Source organism: Scyliorhinus canicula, chromosome 4, assembly GCF_902713615.1.
Source record: "Scyliorhinus canicula chromosome 4, sScyCan1.1, whole genome shotgun sequence".
Classification (NCBI taxonomy): domain Eukaryota; kingdom Metazoa; phylum Chordata; class Chondrichthyes; order Carcharhiniformes; family Scyliorhinidae; genus Scyliorhinus; species Scyliorhinus canicula.
In genome coordinates this window covers 14,057,691-14,078,408 of record NC_052149.1, presented here as the reverse complement: position 1 = coordinate 14,078,408, position 20,718 = coordinate 14,057,691, and the positions used below count along the sequence as shown (strand labels likewise).

General features: G+C 45.1%; 1 protein-coding gene across 5 annotated transcripts in view; it reads right to left on the bottom strand.

Moving 5' to 3' along the window:
- usp33 (ubiquitin specific peptidase 33) overlaps positions 1-20,718 on the bottom strand; it is a 79,552-nt gene that overhangs the window by 25,074 nt on the left and 33,760 nt on the right. For 4 of the 5 annotated variants that reach the window (XM_038793751.1, XM_038793749.1, XM_038793748.1 and 1 more), the window contains 8 exons: positions 19,814-20,234; positions 12,647-12,787; positions 9,988-10,100; positions 5,015-5,187; positions 4,812-4,882; positions 3,658-3,691; positions 1,161-1,206; positions 119-299 (listed from right to left, as the gene is read on the bottom strand). In XM_038793751.1, the coding sequence (XP_038649679.1) occupies positions 119-299; positions 1,161-1,206; positions 3,658-3,691; positions 4,812-4,882; positions 5,015-5,187; positions 9,988-10,100; positions 12,647-12,787; positions 19,814-20,234 (1,180 nt within the window). The remainder of the gene's footprint in view (positions 1-118; positions 300-1,160; positions 1,207-3,657; positions 3,692-4,811; positions 4,883-5,014; positions 5,188-9,987; positions 10,101-12,646; positions 12,788-19,813; positions 20,235-20,718) is intronic. The other variant, XM_038793752.1, reaches the window with a different exon arrangement.

Below are 20,718 nucleotides of genomic sequence, written 5' to 3'. Positions count from 1 at the left end.
GAAGCAAAGTACACTGCCTTGACCTTTTAAAAAAACTTGGTGCCATAATAACTTCCACAACAAAACAGCCCAGTCACGAGTAAGGCACTACATTAAAACAACTGCTTGTAATACTCACAACTGGCAGTACCATGATGGCAGATAACCGATAAAAGATTATAAGTCGCGATTTGAGAGGAGCTGTCTTTAGCGAGGAAAGGTTGAAGGTCTAGTCCTTCCAAAGGGAATGACACATGGCTGTTGATTTTGGTGGAAAACATGAGCTCATGTCTGAACCTTTTCAAGTGAATGCACAAAATCTAGAACAAAAGACATACAATTACAATCTGAGATCACAAAGTGATCCACATATTAGTTTAAAATTCTTTGATACATGTGGGGTAATGTGGCAGATACTCCTTGCAAATCAAGATCCCACAGCAGCAGCAAGCAACAAGATAATCTAAACGGAGGTCATTTATATGTTCAAGTCCTGAAGCAGGGATTGAAACCACAACCTCCTGACTCATGGAAGAACACTGCCACTGAAAGCCACCTCCCCCGCCCACCAAACATAGCAAAACTAACCGTATCACCCAACTGGAAAATGTCTGATTGCACCTTGAAATTTCTGGTCTGCAAGCGACATTGAATGGTACTTCAACTTTGTTGGTCAGCAGGTGAGTGCCTATTGTGTTCATAAAGTTTAACAAATATATCCCTGTAATTGCATAATCAAAAAGGAAATTACATGCATTAGCCTTTTGCTGAAGGAGCAGCTCAGAATCCCCTGGAATAAATTACTGAACATTGAAAGGATTATTTAGCTAAATTTTAATAATGAACACAGGACGGCATGGTAGCAGTGGTCAGCACTGTTGCTTCACAGCACCAGGGACCCAGAGTCAAATCCCGGCGTAGGTCACTGACTGTGCGGAGTCTACACGTTCTCCGGTTTCCTCCGAGTGCCCCGGTTTCCTCCCACAAGTGCCGAAAGACGTGCTTGTTGGGTGAATTGGACATTCTGAATTCTCCCTCGTGTACCCGAACAGGCATCGGAGTGTGGCGACTAGGGGATTTTCACAGTAACTTCATTGCAGTGTTAATGTAAGCCTACTTGTGACAATAATAAAGATCATTATTATTACTTGGGATTTAAAATTATGATCGAAAAAGTTTACCTCTGGCAACTTTTGAACCTTGCAGAATTTCACTCCATTTCTCAATCTGGACAAAGAAAAGTTCTAAATTAACTGTCCGTTGCGGAGATAAGAAAGCACAAAATTAAGAAAGGGCAATCTTGCACAGACCGCACACAATCTACCGTTTGATGGACTATCACTCAGTTCATTTGAGGGAAAGATGTGCACACTCAGCCGATCCCTCCAAAGCGATCACACAGAACAACAAAATATAATCATTTATCCAACCCTGGTGTGAATTTCCTTCGCAAATATTCTCCTGACATTTTCCACAACTGCTTTAGCTGGAAGTCTGTTTGCAAGATGGCTATAGATAAAAGGGAGGCCATTTGTCACATTGTTGCTCATCCATTGATAAGAGCTTATAGTGATTACCTCACATGCGGATGAGATCTTAAGTGACTGTAGGGTTGTGCCCCCACTACCCATCTCAAAGTTAACTGCATGGGTCAGTCTAGTGTGAAGATCTTCCTCACATTGGTTCCGTATTTTTTTTCTTTTTGCCACCCTTCTCTCGTTTGATGATCACTAACTTGGGCTAATATTTCAGATATACAGGGCGTTTAGAAAATCCTTGTGAAACTTCAGTAACTTTAGCTGTACAGATTTTAGAAGCAAGCTGCAAATGGGATATGAAAGCGTAAATCCAAGTTAGAAAATCAGGTTGACTAACGTACCACAAATTTATTTTTTAAAATTTAGGGTACCCAATTCATTTTTCCCAATTAAGGGGCAATTTAGTGTGGCCAATCCACCTACCCTGCACATCTTTGGGTTGTGGGGGCGAAACCCACGCAAACACACGGAGAATGTGCAAACTCCACACGGACAGTGACCCAGAGCCAGGATCGAACCTGGGACCTCGGCGCTGTGAGGCATCAGGGCTAACCCACTGCACCACCGTGCTGCCCTAAGGTACCACAAATGATGGCTGTTTTGTTGAAATCTAGAAATCTAAACTGTTAAGTATTAAAATTTCATGATTAATGCTTTCATATGCCATTTGCGCTTTTTAAAAAATCATACGTACATCCAACTTTATTAAAGTTTAAAAGTTACACAGAGGTTATGAAAACCCTATAATTTCCTCGTGTAAATAAATGGAGTTGCCGCTCTAAAGTAGTTTCCTTTCTGGATTCAGGGTTGTCCCCGTCCAGAGTTACACTAGAAGGTTACAAAGCTGACCAGAAATAAACTGCAAGATAGTTGCAGGGGGGGCACGGTAGCACAGCGGGGGGGGGGGGGGGGGGGCACGGTAGCACAGTGGTTAGCAGAGTTGCTTCATAGCTCCAGGGTCCCAGGTTCAATTCCCAGCTTGGGTCACTGTCTGTGCGGAGTTTGCACTTTCTCCCTTTGTCTGCGTGGGTTTCCTCCAGGTGCTCCGGTTTCCTCCCACAGTCCAAAGATGTGCAGGCTAGGTGGATTGTCCATGATAAATTGCCCTCAAGTGTCTTAAGCTAGTAGGCTTCTCAGTGGGGCCAAACCTGCTACCACCAGTTTTAAGAGGGTGGGACATAACCACCTTCTCACAGCAACCAGACATGAGCTTACCAGAAATGCCCACATCCAGTGTCTGCAGCTGTCAAGGCCTTAATCTTTGAAATTCCCCCCCATAAACCTCTCCACTTCCTTTCCCTTTTTTTAAGATGGCCCTTAAAACCCATGTCTTTGACCAAACGTTTGGCTAACTGCCCTAATATTATTTTATGCAGTATGGTGTCAAACCTTGCTCCTTGCAGTGCCTTGGATGTATTACGTTCAAGTTGTTGTGGAGCAGGTGACTTTGTGTTTTTAGAGTGTTTCCTTTGTATTTCAGATTTATGTTTTTTGCAGATTTTTCTTTTTATTGTACCGCTACACCTCCTAGATGAATGGCAGCCATGAAGTCATGCCCCTCATTGGCCCCATTTGTTTCCTCTTACTGTTGCGTTTGTTGCGGTATATCTTCAGCTCAAATGAAGGGTTACATAGCCAATGCATCATTAACCTGGCTTTTCTATTTACAGGTTCTAACTGACCTGCTGTGGTTTCCAGAATGTCCTGCTTTAGTTTTGTCTGCAGGTTTCCCTCCTTTGATGAACCCTATATATTTCTGGTCACAACGGTGTAGGAAATGCATGAAAGCCCAAGTTTAAAAATCCTAGCACTGCCTATCTGACGGTATCGGGGTTGCACCTGTACCACCTTGACTGGTTCAAACAGGCAGCTCACCAACACCACCAACTTGTAGGGCAACTAGTTTGGGAACTACACTTCGGCCTTTCTGGAAATGCCCACAGCCCCAGAATGAATTCAAAAAGCTTCAGATAATCAACCAAAGGTGGCTCGATAATTACTCATTGAAAACCGACGGGACAAGTTCAGAATAACTTTGACATGTCAGACTATCATTAGACAGATGCACATAGAGGGGGGTTTAATATGAATCTAATCATTCAAACTGGACCATAGATTGAGAAACATGCACTGTACTTACTTTTTACACTTTTCACAGCTGTACATGTTATCACCTGTAATATCATTGAACAATTTTACAAAGGATATAAATAGAATGATGTGTAAACAAAGCAAAACAGCGATTCAACACACCTCCGCCCGTTTGCCATTTGTAAACAATCACACCCTAGTTTTTGAAAACTGCCCGATCTTGCCATCCACTTGTTGACACCAAAAAGAGAAATTAATACTAAACTTTATGCGGCCGAGAGTCATTATGGCATCGGAGGCCATCAAGTCCATGCCACGAGGGAACAGTAATCAAGAACAGTGTGTAAAACTATATCAATCTATAATTTTCCCTCCCAAGGGTACCCTTCTGAAAGGACCTCACAGATTCTGCTTTGACTGCAAGAATTGGCAGGTTATTTGATCAATAAGGAATTTCTAATGAGCTTGATTTCACCTTGACCCAATGTAAACCCATGCACATGGTGCCCATGAAACTACAGGGTTGTTGTAAAAATTGTGATCTGGTTCACTAATAACCTTTGAGAAAGAAGATATACTGTTCTTGCCTGGTCTAGCCTACATGTGACACCAGGCCCACAGCAATGTGGTTGACTCTTAGCTACCTCTGAAATGGCCAAGTGAGATGCTCAAGGAAAACAGTTCACCGCCATCTCAAGGAGAATTGGGGACGTAAATGAATACTGGCCTTACTAGTGAAGCTCACATCCAATGAATGAAGAGAACGCAAACTTTCCACACAAGCTTTTCAGCAGGCATCTCTGGATAGCAAGCAGCAGGAGTAAAAAGGACAGTTTTTTTTCCTCTTCCCCCAGAGACATTAAGGCTGATTGCATTACACCCAGTTCCTCCTCAAATGGGATCAGCACAGGTTATGATCAGATTTATCCACATTCCAGTCTGTAGGGCACAGTACTATGTTGGACTGGTATGGGCTTTTACATACTAGCCCATTGAGCCAATCACAACATATTCTTTTATACAGTGTAATACAGCACAACACATCTGCTGTGTCATCAGAGGACAGCTCAAAGATGAACAAAGTTACTGCAATTTTTTTCATTTAATGGAATGTACAGAGGCCGTTATGTCCACTCCACACTTTACTCACAACCCGCCCCCAACAATAGAAGTATTTTAATTGTATTAAGGACCCTTACACACCTTTAAGTTCATCCCTAGCGAAAAAGGCAGCCAGACAATCTTGCAAAGATACCACAGGACCCCAGAACCAACTAGGAACACAGAAGATAAACAGAGAAATATTAATTTCCAAAGGTTGCAACTGCATTGCTCTGACAGAAGGAAAACAACCGTAAAATGCTGTAACTTTATTTATTTCTCTCCCTCCTTAGTTTGATAAGCACCTTTTAATGTATTCCATGACGTACGCTATCCAACCTTGTGGAGTGTATGCCTCACCGCATGACCCTGCTTTCACCAAGGACATTTGGTGACTGGAGGAATGCAGCTTGGCCAGGTCTTCTTTACCCGGGATTGGCAGAGAGAGATCCTGAAAGGCCTCCAAGGTGGTCGACACCTACAGGCAAAGGAACCCAGACAGGAAAAAGACTATAGGTTAAAAGAGCAAATACTGAAAACATGAAATGAACATATGCCACAATTACATACTAGAATTGCCAGCCACCAAGAAACAAGGTACCATTCCGGTCGTAGACTGCTTGCCAGTACTGACACAGCTCAGGGAGGACAACCAAAATGAAAAGGGGAGGGTGGGAGTGAAGGAGATGCTAATTGATAGCACATATTCTTTACTAAAGCTTTGAATTTAATGATTTATACAGCTATAAAGGAATATTATACACTAAGCATGATATAATTCTCAGTCCTAAGACATCACTGCAGGAGCTCTTCAGGGTCGTATTCAAGGCCCAAACATCTTCGACTGCTTCATCAATGATCTTCCTTCCAACATAAAATCAGATGTGGAGATGTTCACTGATAATTGCATAATGTTCAGCACCATTCGCACTCCTTAGACACTGAAGCAGTCCACGTCCAAATGCAGCAAGACCTGGACAATATCCAGGCTTGGGCTGACAAGTGGCAAACATTTGCGACACACAAGTGCCAGGCAATGACCACCTCTAATGAGAGGGAATCAAAACAGTTCCCATGACATTCAGTGGCATTACCATCACTGAATCCCCCACAACCAACATTGTGAGGGTTACTATTGACCAGAAACTGATATAAGTACTGTGGCTACAAAAGCAGGTCGGAGGCTGGGAATCCTGCGGTGAGTAACTCACCTCCTGGCTCCCCAAAGCCTGCCCATCACTGACAAGGCACAAGTCAGGAGTGTGATGAAACACTCTCCACTTGCCTGGATGAGTGCAGCCCTAACAACACTCAAAAAGCTTGAAACCAACCAGGACAAAGCAGCCACGCATGACTCCCACTCCTTCTACAAACATTAACTCCCTCCACCACTGACACACAGCCGTGTGTATCATCTACAAGAGGCACTGCAGGAACTCACCAAGGCTCCTTAGGCAGCACCTTCCAAACCCACGACCCCACTACCAGCTAGAAGGAAAAGAGCAGCAGATACCTGGGAACCCCACCACCTGGAAATTGCCCACCACGCCACTCACCATCCTGACTTGGAAATATATCACCATGCCCGCACCGTCTCTGGCTCAAAATCCTGGAACTCCCTTTCTAACAGCACTGTGGGTGTACCTACACCACATGGACTACAGCGGTTCAAGAAGTCAACTCACCACCACCACCTTCTCAAGGGCAATTAGGGATGGGCAACAACTGGCCTAGCCAGCGAAGCCCGCATCCCGTAAAAATGAGGAACAAAAGAAATTTACAAACAGAATTGACTGTGGATTTTATGGTGAGCAATCAAACACTTCCCTCCCCTTCCACAAGTAGCATCAACATCAGTGCCAAGCTGTCCCAAGGGCAAATGACTTATCATTCATACCTGCTTAGAAACCAGCAATATCACAGATTCTGTGACTGTATGCAAAATTGAGCAACAAATTACAGTATGTGTGTTGACTGTATATATCATGTGTCAAATCCCTTAATCCCACTTCACACTATATGCAGTGCACAGCTCTCCCTGGATCACACCAACAGGAATTCTCAATCCCAATGTCATGATCATTGTAATACTATTAAGGGGCCTCAAATGCCATTCTTAAGCCTGCTGAGTGATGATATCCAACTGCTTCTACATTGAGTGGCCACCCACTTCGCGATTATTTAAACAGAGATGTTTAAATAAAAAGGTTTGGCCGAGCAGAATCCAGAATATTTACAATACAGGAATTACAGTTTACAGCAAAAGACTAAATCCATCTGTTCCACCCAAGTGTTTAGCTTTCAGCTCAATTTAGTCTGAACGAGGATAATAATTGGTTTGATGAAATAAATCCAGTCCCTCTAATTAAAAGCAATCTTATACAAAACAGGGGGAGTGGATTTCCACACTCAAATCAGCAGGATCGCAGACGGTTTGGACTAGCGGTCGCTTTTCAGAAATGAAGGATTCCGACTTATTCTTCAGTGGAGGGGGCCCAGTTAAATAGTTTAAGGGCAGAGTGTATCCATGGTTACTCGCAGGGTGAATCTCTGAGGTGGAATGAGCACTTTTGAATTGGACATTAGATGGTCTGCAATTCTGAGCGAAGCCAGTTGATAAAACCGTACATAGAAGAAAAATACAGCAGTGATCTTAGGTTATATCAATGGAGACACAAAGTACAAAAACTAAAGATGCAACGCAAAACCGATGCAAATTAGATCAATCAGAATACTAATTGCAGTTTGGGCACTCTAGGAACATGGGCCATTCAGCCCCACAAGCTCGTTGTACCTTGCATGTCCCTCAAAAAGCTTGCTCAAGGGAGAGGGGGCACGGACATGGATGGGTGAGAGGGAGAGAGCTGGAGAGCAGGAGGGAAAGCGAGAGCGAGTGAGTGTGGTTGGGAGGAGAAGCGAATTCCAGATTTGCATGAAAGCTCTTCCTGGTTCACTTATAAATGGGTCAGCTTCCATCAGCGTCGCTGGATCGCTTCCTAACAGCACTGTGGGTACACCTGTACTGGGCCTGTACCTGCTGTACTGTTCTATGTTCTGTGTATCCGATCAGCCATGGCCGTATGGAATGGTGAGCAGCCTATATGGGTTGAATGGCTTACTCCTGTTCATACCTTCCTTTGTACATCACAATTTCCCACGCTATCATTTAAATAATACTCTGCCATTCTGTTTTGCCTACCCAATTGGATAAATTCACATTTATCCGTGTTATACTGCATCGGCCATTTATTTGCCCACTCACGCAATTTGTTTCAAACGCCTGGAAAGCCTCTTTGCTTCCTCCTCACCACTCACAATTCCACCCAGTTTAGCGTTGGCAGAAATGTAAGATTTTTAAAGAACGAAACAAGAGGTTATTTTGTTTAGACAAAGAGTCTTTGGCACACAAGATGCCCTGATAGAAACAGTGGTAAAAACAAGACAAAGGGAATATACAATGAATGGTAGGATGCGAGGAAGTACAAAGGATCAAAGGGATCTGGGTGTGCAGGTTCACAGACCTCAGAGAAGACAGCAGGAACAGGTAGATAAGGTGGTTAAGTCGGCCAACGGGATTCTTGCCTCTACAGTATTAACCAAGGCACTGAATATAAGAGCAGGGAAGTTATGTTGGAGCTGTATAAAACGCAGGTTAGGCCCCAGCTGGAGGACTGTGAGCCGCTCTGGTCACCACACTGTAGGAATGAAGTGATTGCACTGGAGAGGATGCAGAGGAGATTCACATCCTGGATTCACCAGGCTGTTGGCTGGAGGGTTTCAGCTATCAGATCAGGAGAGACTGGATAGGCTGGGGTTATTTTCACTTGAGCAGAGAAAGCTGAGGGGGGGACATGATTGAGGTGTATAAAATTATGAGGGACATAGTTAGGGTGGATAATGGGGAAGGTACTTTCCCTTTTAGTGGAAGGTCAACGACCAAGGGGAATAGATTTAAGGTAATGGGCAGGAAGTTTTGAGGGGATGTGAACAAAACCTTTTTCACTCAGAGGGTGGCTGAAATCTGGAACTAGCTGATTGAAAGGGTGTTAAGAGGCAGGAGCCCTCACAGCTTTCTAGTATTCAGACGAGCACTTGAAATGCCAGAGCATACAAGGCTAAGGAGCAAGAGTTGGAAAATGGGATTAGAATAGTTAGGTGTGGGGCAGCACGGTGGCCTAGTGGTTAGCACAACCGCCTCACGGCGCTGAGGTCCCAGGTTCTATCCCGGCTCTGGGTCACTGTCCGTGTGGAGTTTGCACGTTCTCCCCGTGTCTGCGTGGGTTTCGCCCCCACAACCCAAAAATGTGCAGAGTAGGTGGATTGGCCAGGCTAAATTGCCCCTTAATTGGAAAAAATAATTGGCTAATCTAAATTTAAAAAAAAAAGAAAAAAAAAAAAAGAATAGTTAGGTGTTTGATGGCTGGCATAGACGGGATGGCCAGGCCCTGTTCCCGTGCTGTAAAACTCTTATTGACTGAAATCCACCACAGAACTTAAGAAATAGATAATTATTTGAAGATAAATTTGAGAGAGCAGAGAGAAAAGGTAGATTGGAAGGGGCTAGGTGGATAGCCCAATGGAATTTTTAAAAATTAGAATCTCAAGAGGACAGAAAGATAAATCTTCAATTGCTCCAATGAGACCTCCCCCAACCCCTCATCACCTCGCCTCCCCTGCCTCACTCCCACCCACCTCCCTCCCTCCTCACCACCTCATTCCAGCCTCGTCGCCTCACTCTCACCTCCCTTCTCTCACCTCGCTGCCTCACTCCCATCCTGCCACCTCATTCCAGCCCCTCCCTCGCTGCCTCCCTCCCAGTCCCTCGCCGCCTCCCTGCCAACCCCCCCTACCAATTTGCTGCCTCATTGCCGCTCCCTCCCTCCCAACTTGCTGCCTCACTCCCGCCCCCTCCCTCCCGCCTTGTTGTCTCACTCCCGCCCCCTCCCTCCCGTCTTTCCACGTCACTCCCACCCCTCTCTCAATTCACTGCCTCAATCCCATCCCCTCCCTCCCGCCTTGCTGCCTCACTCCCGCCCGCTTTTCCGCTTCACTCCCACCCCCTGCCTCCCGCCTAGCTGCCTCACTCGGAAAGCTGGCAAGAGGTACTCAGTCTGTTATTGTCAAAAGAACACTAACAAAAACTGGTGAGAGAGAAGCACAAGGTCCATTAGTATTGAATCCCTCCAAGCTAAGAAAGGCTACATGTTGCATACACACTTACCAAATTCAATACTGTTAACAAGCAGAAGCTGCCAGTTGCTACAAGTTGCACACTTACCCGATCACAGGTCAAACACTGCACTGAGCTGACAATAATGCCGTCAAATACATCGGAGATGACACTTCTGTACTTCATCTGCTTTCGTTTTTTAAGAGGCGTGAATGAGGCAACTAAAAAGTAGAAAGCAAAGATGAAAAGAATGTCAATGGAAAGGAATTCTATTTCTAAATTGTTTCAGGAATTGCACATATAAATAAAGGATCAGACTCTTTATTCCAGTTGTTTAGATTGGGTAACGAGTGACTAAGTTTCAGAAAGTTTCCCCTTTCACTTCTGGCATCAAAATCCAGCACAGACGGCAAGAAGGAAGTCTCCACAGTCCCCATGAAGGGACCTTGGCCAGTGGCACACCAGATCCAGTGCGCATGGCCTCTCAGCAGAAAACTGCCTCTAATTTCAGTTAGCAATCCTACTTACGATGCCAAGCATAGAAATCGAAAATTGCTGCAATGTGATAGTTTAAAGTAAGCAGAACTTGTTGCACTATTGGTCACTATATAATGAGGTGGCAGCCATATTCCCCTGGCCTAAATCTATCTATCTTTCTTTCCTCAAACAGCTTAAGAATCATTCAACCATCATAGAATCCCTACAGCGCAGAAGGTCATTTAGCCCATCGGGTCTGCACCGACCTTCTGAAAGAGCACCCTACGTAGGCCCACTCCCCCACCCTATCCCTATAACCCCACCTAACCTTTGTATATGAGGGGTAAATTAGCATGGCCAATCCAGCGAAGCTGCTGAATAAACATACATGTTCTGGACCTTTTCTATTATTTATTCTGACACGTAGGGATTAAATTAGAACACATGTTGAGGTTAGCACTTTCTCATGAACCTCTCGAGTGTTAGCACCTAATCTGGCCAATTACCTCCCCTACAGTCTACACTCCATCATCTGCAAAGTGAAGGGAGTTGCTGTTGACAATGCTATCAAGCAGCACTTGCTTAACAATAACTCGTTCCTCAATGCTACTTTGGGTTCTGCAAGTTCGAGTCTTCTGACCTCATTACAGCCTTGATCCAAAAATAGATAAAAGAGCTGAATGCGACTGACCTTGACATCAAGGCAGCATTCAACTGTCCTCGCAAAACCGAGGTCAATGGGAATTAGGGGAAAACTGATGGGCCCTGATTTTTGGAGGCCAATAATTCTCACTCCAAGACATCTTTGTCAAGTGCATCAGGGAAGTGTTCCAGGCCCAAACATCTTCAGCTGCTTCATTGAGGTCAGGAGTGGGCATGTTCACTAATGATTGCAGTGTTCAGGACCATTCATGATTCCTCAGGTGCTGCTACTAACTAGACCTGCAAGCAGCAAGGCATGGACATAACATTTTTGGGATGTCAATAACATTCATGTCACACAAGTGTCAGACAACGGCCATCTCCATTGAGGGAATCTAACCATCTCCTCCTGACATTCAATTACATTACCGCCACTAAATCTCCCCACTAACACAGCACTTAAGATTGACCAGGAACTTAACCAGCCATATAACTAGACTACAGTGTAAAGACTATCACTACCACAGAGCCTGGGAATTCTGCAGAGAATAACTCACGTCCTGAACTTCACTAAGCCTATCCACAACCTAAAAGGGACAAGGAGTGTGATGGAACACCCTGGACTTGACTGGATGAGTGCAGTTTCAGCAACACTCAAGAGGCTCGACAACAGCAGCCTGCTTGATCAGCACCCCATCCGCCACCTTAAACATTGATTCCCTCCACCAACGCAGAGTGATTGCAGCATGTACCATCCACAAGATGCATTGCAGCAACTGCCTCCTGAAACAGTACCTTCCAAATCCACAACCTCTATCACCTAGAAGGACAAGGGCAGCAGACACAGGGGAACACTGACACCTGGACATTTCCCTCCAAGCCACCCACCATCCTGACTTGGAAATATATCGCTGTTCCTTCACTGTTGCTGGGTCAAGATGCTAACAGCACTGTGGGTGTACCGACAAGGACAACAGCAGTTCAGGAAGCCAGCTTACCACCACCTTCTCAAGAGCAATTATGGATGGGCAACAAATGCTGACCTTTGATGCAGGCATCCCATGAAATAATACAATACGGCTCTACAATTATCACAACCATGTCCAGGCAGCACGGATTGTGGATAGCACAATTGCTTCACAGCTCCAGGCTCCCAGGTTCAATTCCGACTTGGGTCACTGTCTGTGCTGAGTCTGCACATCCTCCCCGTGTGTGCGTGGGTTTCCTCCGGGTGCTCCGGTTTCCTCCCACAGTTCAAAGATATGCAGGTTAGGTGGATTGGCCATGATAAATTGCCCTTAGTGTCCAAAATTGCCCTTAGTGTTGGGTGGGGTTACTGGATTATGGGGAGAGGGTGGAGGTGTTGACCTTGGGTAGGGTGCTCTTTCCAAGAGCCGGTGCGGACTCGATGGGCCGAATGACCTCCTTCTGCACTGTAAATTCTATGATTTGATGGATTAGCATTGGGAGCCTCATCTAATTTCCTCTGCTACAACACAAACTTGCAGATCACCAACTACTCCCTGGGATGAAACCAGCTCATCTGGAGAACCTGGAATCTTTGGGTTTGTACAGCTCAGCACCACGGTAGGCTGTGATCCCACACACTGGCGGTGACATTTGTTACGATTTTCAACTCAAGGCATACCTTTTTTATGTGAGGAAACAAGACTTCCCCACACTGAAGTGGATCTAGGTGGACTGCTGGACAGCCTTGAATTCGCCATTTCATCGAACATAGGACTGCTGGGTCTTGAGGGGCTGCGTATCGACACATCAGAGGCAACTTCTATAAAGAAAAAGGTGTCTTAGTTGTACTGTACTTGAAACAAGTATTTTGATTATACCCTGAAGTTAGTTGCATACTCCAGAAATTAGAATTTGCTCTTGATAAAATGATTTGGAGATGAGCATAGAAGGAACATTAAACTTTTGTTGACAACACAAAGGTGAAGGCAGAGAGAGACAGAATTTGAAAGACTGCAGGAGATACAAAGCAGGTTAGTGGGTGGACAGATATGTGGCAAATGCAGTTGAAGAGGACTCACCTGATAGGTAGCTTTAAAAGGATAGCAGATGGAAAGAAAACTCCCAAGTGCAGTAAATAGAATTTTTGGCCCAGAACACTTGTGAGCTCAGTTATCTTGAAACACAGATGAAGCAACGGTGATACATGCCCAAGCCTGGCCACTACTGGCAGCTGTGTCTCGAGCTACGTAGGCCCCAAGCTTGAAAATTCCCCCCCAAGAAACCTCTGCATCCCTCTTCACCTCCTTTTGACCATGCTTTCGGTCATCTGTTCCATTATTTCTTTCAACGACTTGGTCAGATAACCCATGAAGCACCTCGGGACATTTTACTATGTTAAAAGCTCTCTAAAAGACTCAATACAAATTACAGCTGGTCATGACTGGGAGGGGATGCCATTCCATTATAAACCTGCTTTCCTTGTCATTCTGGGCAGTAGAATTGAGAGTGGTGTTATTGATAAGTAACCAACTTAAAAACTCAGGTGATGTTAATATGTAAAGTTTGCATTCAAAATGTTGAGTTTGTGGATAATTGTGCAATATCAATATTAAAGCAACAGGAAGGAATGGGATTGGACCTAGAAGTTCAAAGGGAACACAGAATTTACCGTGCTGCAGGAGGCTATTCGGCCCATCGAGTCTGCACTGACCTACTGAAAGAGCACCCTACCTAGGCCCACTCCCCACCCTATCCCCGTAGCCCCATCTAACCTACAGATCAATTTCATCATGGCCAATCCACCGAACCTGCAATCTTTAGATTGTGGTCAGAAATTGGGGCATCTGGAGGAAACTCACCACACAGACACGGAGGGAAAGTTCAAACTCCACACAGATAGTCACCCGAGGGTGGATTTGAACCAGAGTCCTTGGATCTGTGGGGCAGCAGTGCTAACCACTGTGCCGCCGAAAGGAGATGTTAGAAGGAACCGTTTCTTAATGCCAAGAATCACTTGGGCATTAGGATAAATGGATACCGAATCAAAATGTTTAAGAGGGAATTTGATTAGCATTTTGAAGAGAAAACGTTAAAAGGTATAGAAACAAGGGGCGGCACGTGGCACAGTGGTTAGCACTACTCCCTACGGCGCTGAGGACCCGGGTTCGAATCCCGGCCCTGGGTCACTGTCCGTGTGGAGTTTGCACATCCTCCCAGTGTCTGCGTGGGTTTCACCCCCACAACCCAAAGATGTGCCGGTCAGGTGGATTGGCCACGCGAAATTGCCCCTTAATTGGCTCTGTCCCAGAAGATGACGCCGGAGTGAGGCGACTCTCTGTGAGTTCTCCCCAACAGATCCACTTTTTACTTAATTTATACACGTTCTAATCTTTTAAAATTTTATTCTAAGCCCTATTATGTATTTTCTGTTATTCCCTTTTCTTCCCATGTACTTAATGATCTGTTGAGCTGCTCGCAGAAAAATACTTTTCACTGTACCTCGGTACACGTGACAATAAACAAATCCAATCCAATCCAAAACAAAAATCAATTGGGTACTCTAAATTTAAAAAAGAAGGTATAGGAACAGGGCAAGGAAATACATTGTTGATGTGGTGGTAGCATCAGCAAGTGTCTGTTGGGGAAAATGTTTCCTGTGCTGATTTAAGGTTCCAACAATGCAAAACATTGCGCAGAGACTTCAGCAGCTCTGGAATCAATATTCTGGAAAGGGGGAGAGAAGCAATGGCTAGCAAGACATAATCATATCTGTTGGTGTCTGAAGTAAATGACCATTCAGGTTGCACAGCAGCAATCCGGGAAACTCGAGGCAACATGCTGTCCAAGTCTGTGGTTAATATTACACAGCCAGCCCGCGATCAATAATCATGCAGGACTATTTGCAGCCAGCAGCACCAGAATAGTGCCATGGGCTGCACAGTGCAAGCAGAACCTGGTCACTGGCTAGAACATTTTAAATGCTTTGAAAGCGCGGATTTAAGCATCCCGCACACAAAAAAAAAAGAAACATTTTGCACTTTATTAAACTCAGGTGAACCCATGTTGGAGCTGTGCTCCACGCTATCGAACCAAATCTATGCAAGCCCTGCAAGGGGTCTCAATACTGTATCCCACAGTCAGTTATAGGCTATTCATGTATCTCACTGCTCTTGGGTGACCGTTTACGTGCAGGAGTCAAGCTATACAAATGTGAAATGCGCAGTCAATTTATTTATTTTTGTTTTCTTTTAAATTTAGAGTACCCAATTAATTTTTTACAATTAAGGGCCAATTTAGCGTGGCCAATCCACATACTCAGCACATCTTTGGGTTGTGGGGACGAAACCCACGCAAACACGGGGAGAATGTGCAAACTACACATGGACAGTGACCCAGAGCCGGGGTCGAACCTGGGACCTCAGCGCCGTGAGGCTGCAGTGCTAACCCACTGCGCCACCCTGCTGCCCTGCAGTCAATTTATTTTAATGGCGAACTGAACTGAGTCAGACTTGGCTCAGTTATGTCCTTATTGTTGATCGGCTGTTACTTGTTCAACAACAGCACAAAGGGACGGTGTGACTGCATTCCTGAGACATCATGATGGGGTTAACACAATACCAGGACGCTGAATATGTTAGACTTATCTGAACAAATGAAATGTAGAGTTTTTGGATGCAGGTTTTTTATTTTAGATCCATCACTTTGTTCCGATTGAGTGAAGCCCTGTGCCTGGAAGGCAACACATATTGGAGAATTGCTGGGAAGCTTAGCATGTCTGATTTGTGCTGACCTCTGCAACTCAATTAATCTATCTCTGCTTCCACTCGACTAGACTCTACACCGGAGGCTCAGCGACGCAAAACAGACCTGGTAAATTTCTGGAAGGGAGCCCACAAATCAAGGATAGGCGACACAAAATATCTCATCCTGACACGGATGACCCTGACCACGAGTTCAGTTCTCAAATTAAAATAAATTGGCTGCGAATTTCAAATAGTAGAAATGAAAGCAAAATGCTGTGGATGCTGCTGAGATAAAAACAAAAAGTGCTGGACAGACCCGGCAGGTCTGGCAGCATGCGTGGAGAGAGAACTGCTCTGAAAAGTTATATTGGACTGGAAACGTTAACTCTGTTTCTCTCTCCACATGTGCTGCCGGAGCTGCTGCATTTTTCCAGCACTTCCTGTTCAAATAATAGGAACCCAGGGCAGGAGCAGCAAAGTTTATCAATAACCCACATAACGTTCCACTGATCACTCAAAACCTTCATCAACCCCACCCACGAACACGGACCAGATCCGGACACTCCATTTTAGACATCAATACAATACTGGCAAAGTACACCCGTCACTCGGTGCTGGGATCCCTTGCACACTTAGCCCTGGAATCACTCATTTAACGAGGATGTGGAGATGCCGGCGTTGGACTCGGGTGAGCACAGTAAGAAGTCTTACAACGCCAGGTTAAAGTCCAACAGGTTTGTTACAAACACTAGCTTTCGGAGCACTGCTCCTTCCTCAGGTGAGCAAACATAAATCAACACCAGAATTCTGTGCTTGATTATTTAAATAGGGCAGGGCCCTATCGGAAAGCGTGTCCTCCACATCAAATGGGCAGAACGTTTATTCGTAAATTTCCCTGGAGACTGAGAGATTCTCGGACATGGTGTACATTTTCCACGTTTCAGATTCTCATTTCATTCGCTGCAACAACCCCCTCCCCCCCCACACCAATTTGTAAATTCGCTTTAATGAAAGGAGATCATAAAAATCATTTTGAAATCAATTCCACACTAACTATTCTGCCGTGTGAAATTCCGTGTCAAGGGGAGCATTCATATAACTAGTTAGCTATCCATCCCCAGTATCATCTTGGTAAATCTACACTCTCTATGGCTATGACATCCGTTCCACACCAGGAGCACACATAACCCTTGAAAGTATTCCAGCTGTGGCCTAACTTTGCACAAATGTATTACTTTGTCTCTTCTACTCTCTGCCTCCTTTTTTAAAACCCAAACTTCTTTATGTTTCATCGGCCTACAATCTCTCCAGTTGAGATTTCTCTCTGTGTATTTCGGTGCTCATTGGGGAAGATGTGCAAAACAGGACACATAAAACATACACTAGGCATTCACCAACATCCACGAACTTGAACTGCGGCCTCACAAATTCAACATTTCACTCAAAAATCCCAGTCACAAAAAAACGTACTGGAACATCGAGGCACGCTACAGGGGTGTTAGAAATAAAATTTGACACTAAGACACATGAAGAGAAATTATGGTGAAGTCAAATAAAAATAAAATAAAATAAGAATCGCTTATTGTCACAAGTAGGCTTCAACGAAGTTACTGTGAAAAGCCCCTAGTCGTCACAATCCGGCGACTGATCGGGGAGGCCGATACGGGAATCAAACCCGCGCTACTGGCCTTGTTATGCATTACAAGCTAGCTGTTTAGCCCATTGTACTAAACCAGCCCCGACAGAATAACCAATACTGCGGAATCTGGAAATTTAATTAAAAGCAGAAACCATTGGAATTAATCCACAGGTCAGACAGCTCCTGTGGAGACAGAAAGAGCTAATGGGGTTTCATCAGGACCTGTTGAGATATTAGGATGGATGACCAAAAGCCTGGTCAAGAAGCTCGGCTTTAGGGAGCACCTTAAAGAGAAGAGAAGGAAAGCGAAAAGGAGACAGGCAGAATGTTTAGAAGGGCATTCTGGAAATTATTGCCTTTGGTGGGTTGATTAAAATCGAGAATGCTCAAAGGGAGCATCAGTATCCTCAAGAGGGTTGTGGAGCTGGAGAAGTTTACAGAGAGATGGAGGGACTTGAAAACAAAGATGAGAATTTCAAAGTCCAAATGTTGCTCATAGGGTCGCACAGTGGTTAGCACTGTTGCTTCACAGCTCCAGGGTTCCAGCTTGGGTCACAGTCTGTGCGGAGTCTGCACGTTCTCCCCGTGTCTGCGTGGGTTTCCTCCAGGTGCTCCGGTTTCCTCCCACAGTCCAAAGATGTGCAGTTTAGGTGGATTGGCCATGATAAATTGCCCTTAGTGTCCAAAAAGGATGGGTGGGGTTACGGGGATAAGGGTGGAGGTGTGGGCTTGGGTAGGGTGCTCTTTCCAAGAGCTGGTGCAGACTCATTGGGCCAAATGGCCTCCTTCTGCATTGCAAATTCTATGGTTGTATGAGTGTGAGCCAATACAGACCAGCAAGCACAGGGAAGGTGGGTTAATGGCACTTGCTGCAAGGAAGGGTGTGAGTCGCAGAACTCCGGGTGACCTCAAATTTGTGGAGGGTAGAACATGGGAGGCCAGCCAGGAGGGCATCGGAATAGTCAAGTCTAAAACGCAGTAAAGACTTGGAGGAGGGTTTCAGCAGCAGGTGAACTGAGACAGGAGGGCAGCCAAGCGACTTTGCAAAATAGAAAAAGGCAGTCTTCATAAAGACGCTGATGTGTAGTCGGAAGCTCTCTCGGGCCAAATATGACTCAAAGTCAGATTTAATCTAATTTTCACCCGTTACCAGCAATCACCGGTCATTCACTGTTGACGAATGGATATTAGTAGCAGAGAGTAGTTATTCAGCCAGAGGAAATCAAAACTAATTCCACTGCCCTGCTCTCGCCCCACGGCCCTGAGTCTATCCCTCCTTTTAACCATCTTTTCTTTATAAAGGTGTACTACTCTTTGGCCCAAATATTCTAAAAATGCTCAGATACCCTAATCGAAAGAAAATTCTCCTTTTAGAATCCGTACAGTGCAGGAGGCAATTCGGCCCATCTGATCTGCACCGACCTTCTGAAAGGGCATCCAGCCTTGGCCCACTCCCCCACCCTAACCCCGTAACCCCACCTAACCTTTGTACACTTGGGGGCAATTTAACATGGCCAATTCATCTAACCTGCACATCTTTGGACCGTTGGAGGAATCCGGAGCACCCGGAGGAAACCCACGCAAACACGGGGAGAACACATGGAGTGTGCAAACTCCACACAGACAGTGACCCAAGGCCCGGGGCCCTTGCGCTGTGAGGCAGCAGTGCTAACCACTGTGCCGCTCGCTTTTGACGACAATTTAAATTGATGACTCCTCGCTATCAATTCATCAGGAGGAAACAATTTTTCCTCATTTACTACCAAAGCTCTTCAGTAAATCTCATTTCAACCTTCTCCAGTAGAAATAGTCCCAGGATCTCAAGTTTCTAATGCCTATTGTTTTCCTATCCCATGCATCATCTTGGTGTCTCTACACTGCAAACACATCCTAAAATACAATGTCATTTCTATAGAGAGCACATGATACTCTGGCCTGAGATTTTGCTTGCATTTAACATTTTAAAAAATTGTACCCATTTCTAAATAAATTGCTATTGGCTTGTGCTATGGTATATGTGTCCCTACTTGCACTTGCAGAATATTAGATACTTAAACCATTGTTCTTACATTACCTACAGTATTTCTCTGCTGGTGGTACATTCCCAATCCTTCTTTTCATTCCAAAGAAGGCTAATGCCCTCGGTTCCATTAAACTGCAGCTGCCACCTGCCTGTGTCTTCAAGTCATTCCCAGCCCCCCTTACCATTTTCTACACCTCTTGAGTTAGCACACTTGAACAGAATGTTTAAAAGCATTCCTCTACTAGACAAAGGCTCAACTTTGGTCAACAAGATAAATACCAAACAATTGAAACCACAAACTCTAGTCATCAATCATTTTTGAATCAGGAATCCTCTGGTTTTGAATGGCAGGATTATCCAACTTTAAACGAAAGATTAAGAACTGCTTTGCACAAAGAGGAAAATAGGATATTTTCACAATGTATACAATACCCCGGTTACCTGGTAACCTGCTTTGTATCTGCACTTTGACTGTCCCATCACAGTCTACCATTTGATCAGCACCTGGTGAAGTATCCATGTCTTTATCCAAATCATCTCTGGAGGTGGGCCTATAAAGCTTATGAAGCAGGCTCCTCTCTCGTTGCCAGCTTTTAGCTGACACACGGTTCTTTATTTCTTCGTGCACCAGCATCTCTGCCTCCGTGCAGTCTTCTGTTGGCATCTTAGAGTTGGTCTCAGGATCAGCCTTGTCGCTGCCAGCACATGAATCACAAGACTGAAATTCATTGTCCGACATGTTTTCCTCTTCCATTTGCTCTTCCATGGTCACACAGAGGGAATCTTCAACATGTTCTATAACTTGTTCCTTCAACTCCTCATGAAGCTGATCCATCAAACAGCGCAAAAACTCCTGCGCATCCTGGAAAAGAGAAATAACAGCGCCTTAACTTTCAGCAGGTCAGAACTATTGCTCAAGTCTACGACATAGAGGGGGGCTGGTTTGCACAACAGGAAAATAGGATATTTTCACAATGTATACAATACCCCGGTTATCTGCTTTGTATCTGCACTCTGACTGTCCCATCACAGTCACTGGGCTAAATGGCTGGCTTTTAAAGCAGACCAAGCAGGCCAGCAGCATGATTCGATTCCCGTACCAGCCACCCCGGACAGGCGCCGGAATGTGGCGACTAGGGGCTTTTCACAGTAACTGTCAATAACCGATTTTGGGCAGCACGGTAGCATTGTGGATAGCACAATTGCTTCACAGCTCCAGGGTCCCAGGTTCGATTCCGGCTTGGGTCACTCTGTGCGGAGTCTGCACATCCTCCCCGTGTACGTGTGGGTTTCCTCTGGGTGCTCCGGTTTCTTCCCACAGTCCAAAGATGTGCAGGTTAGGTGGA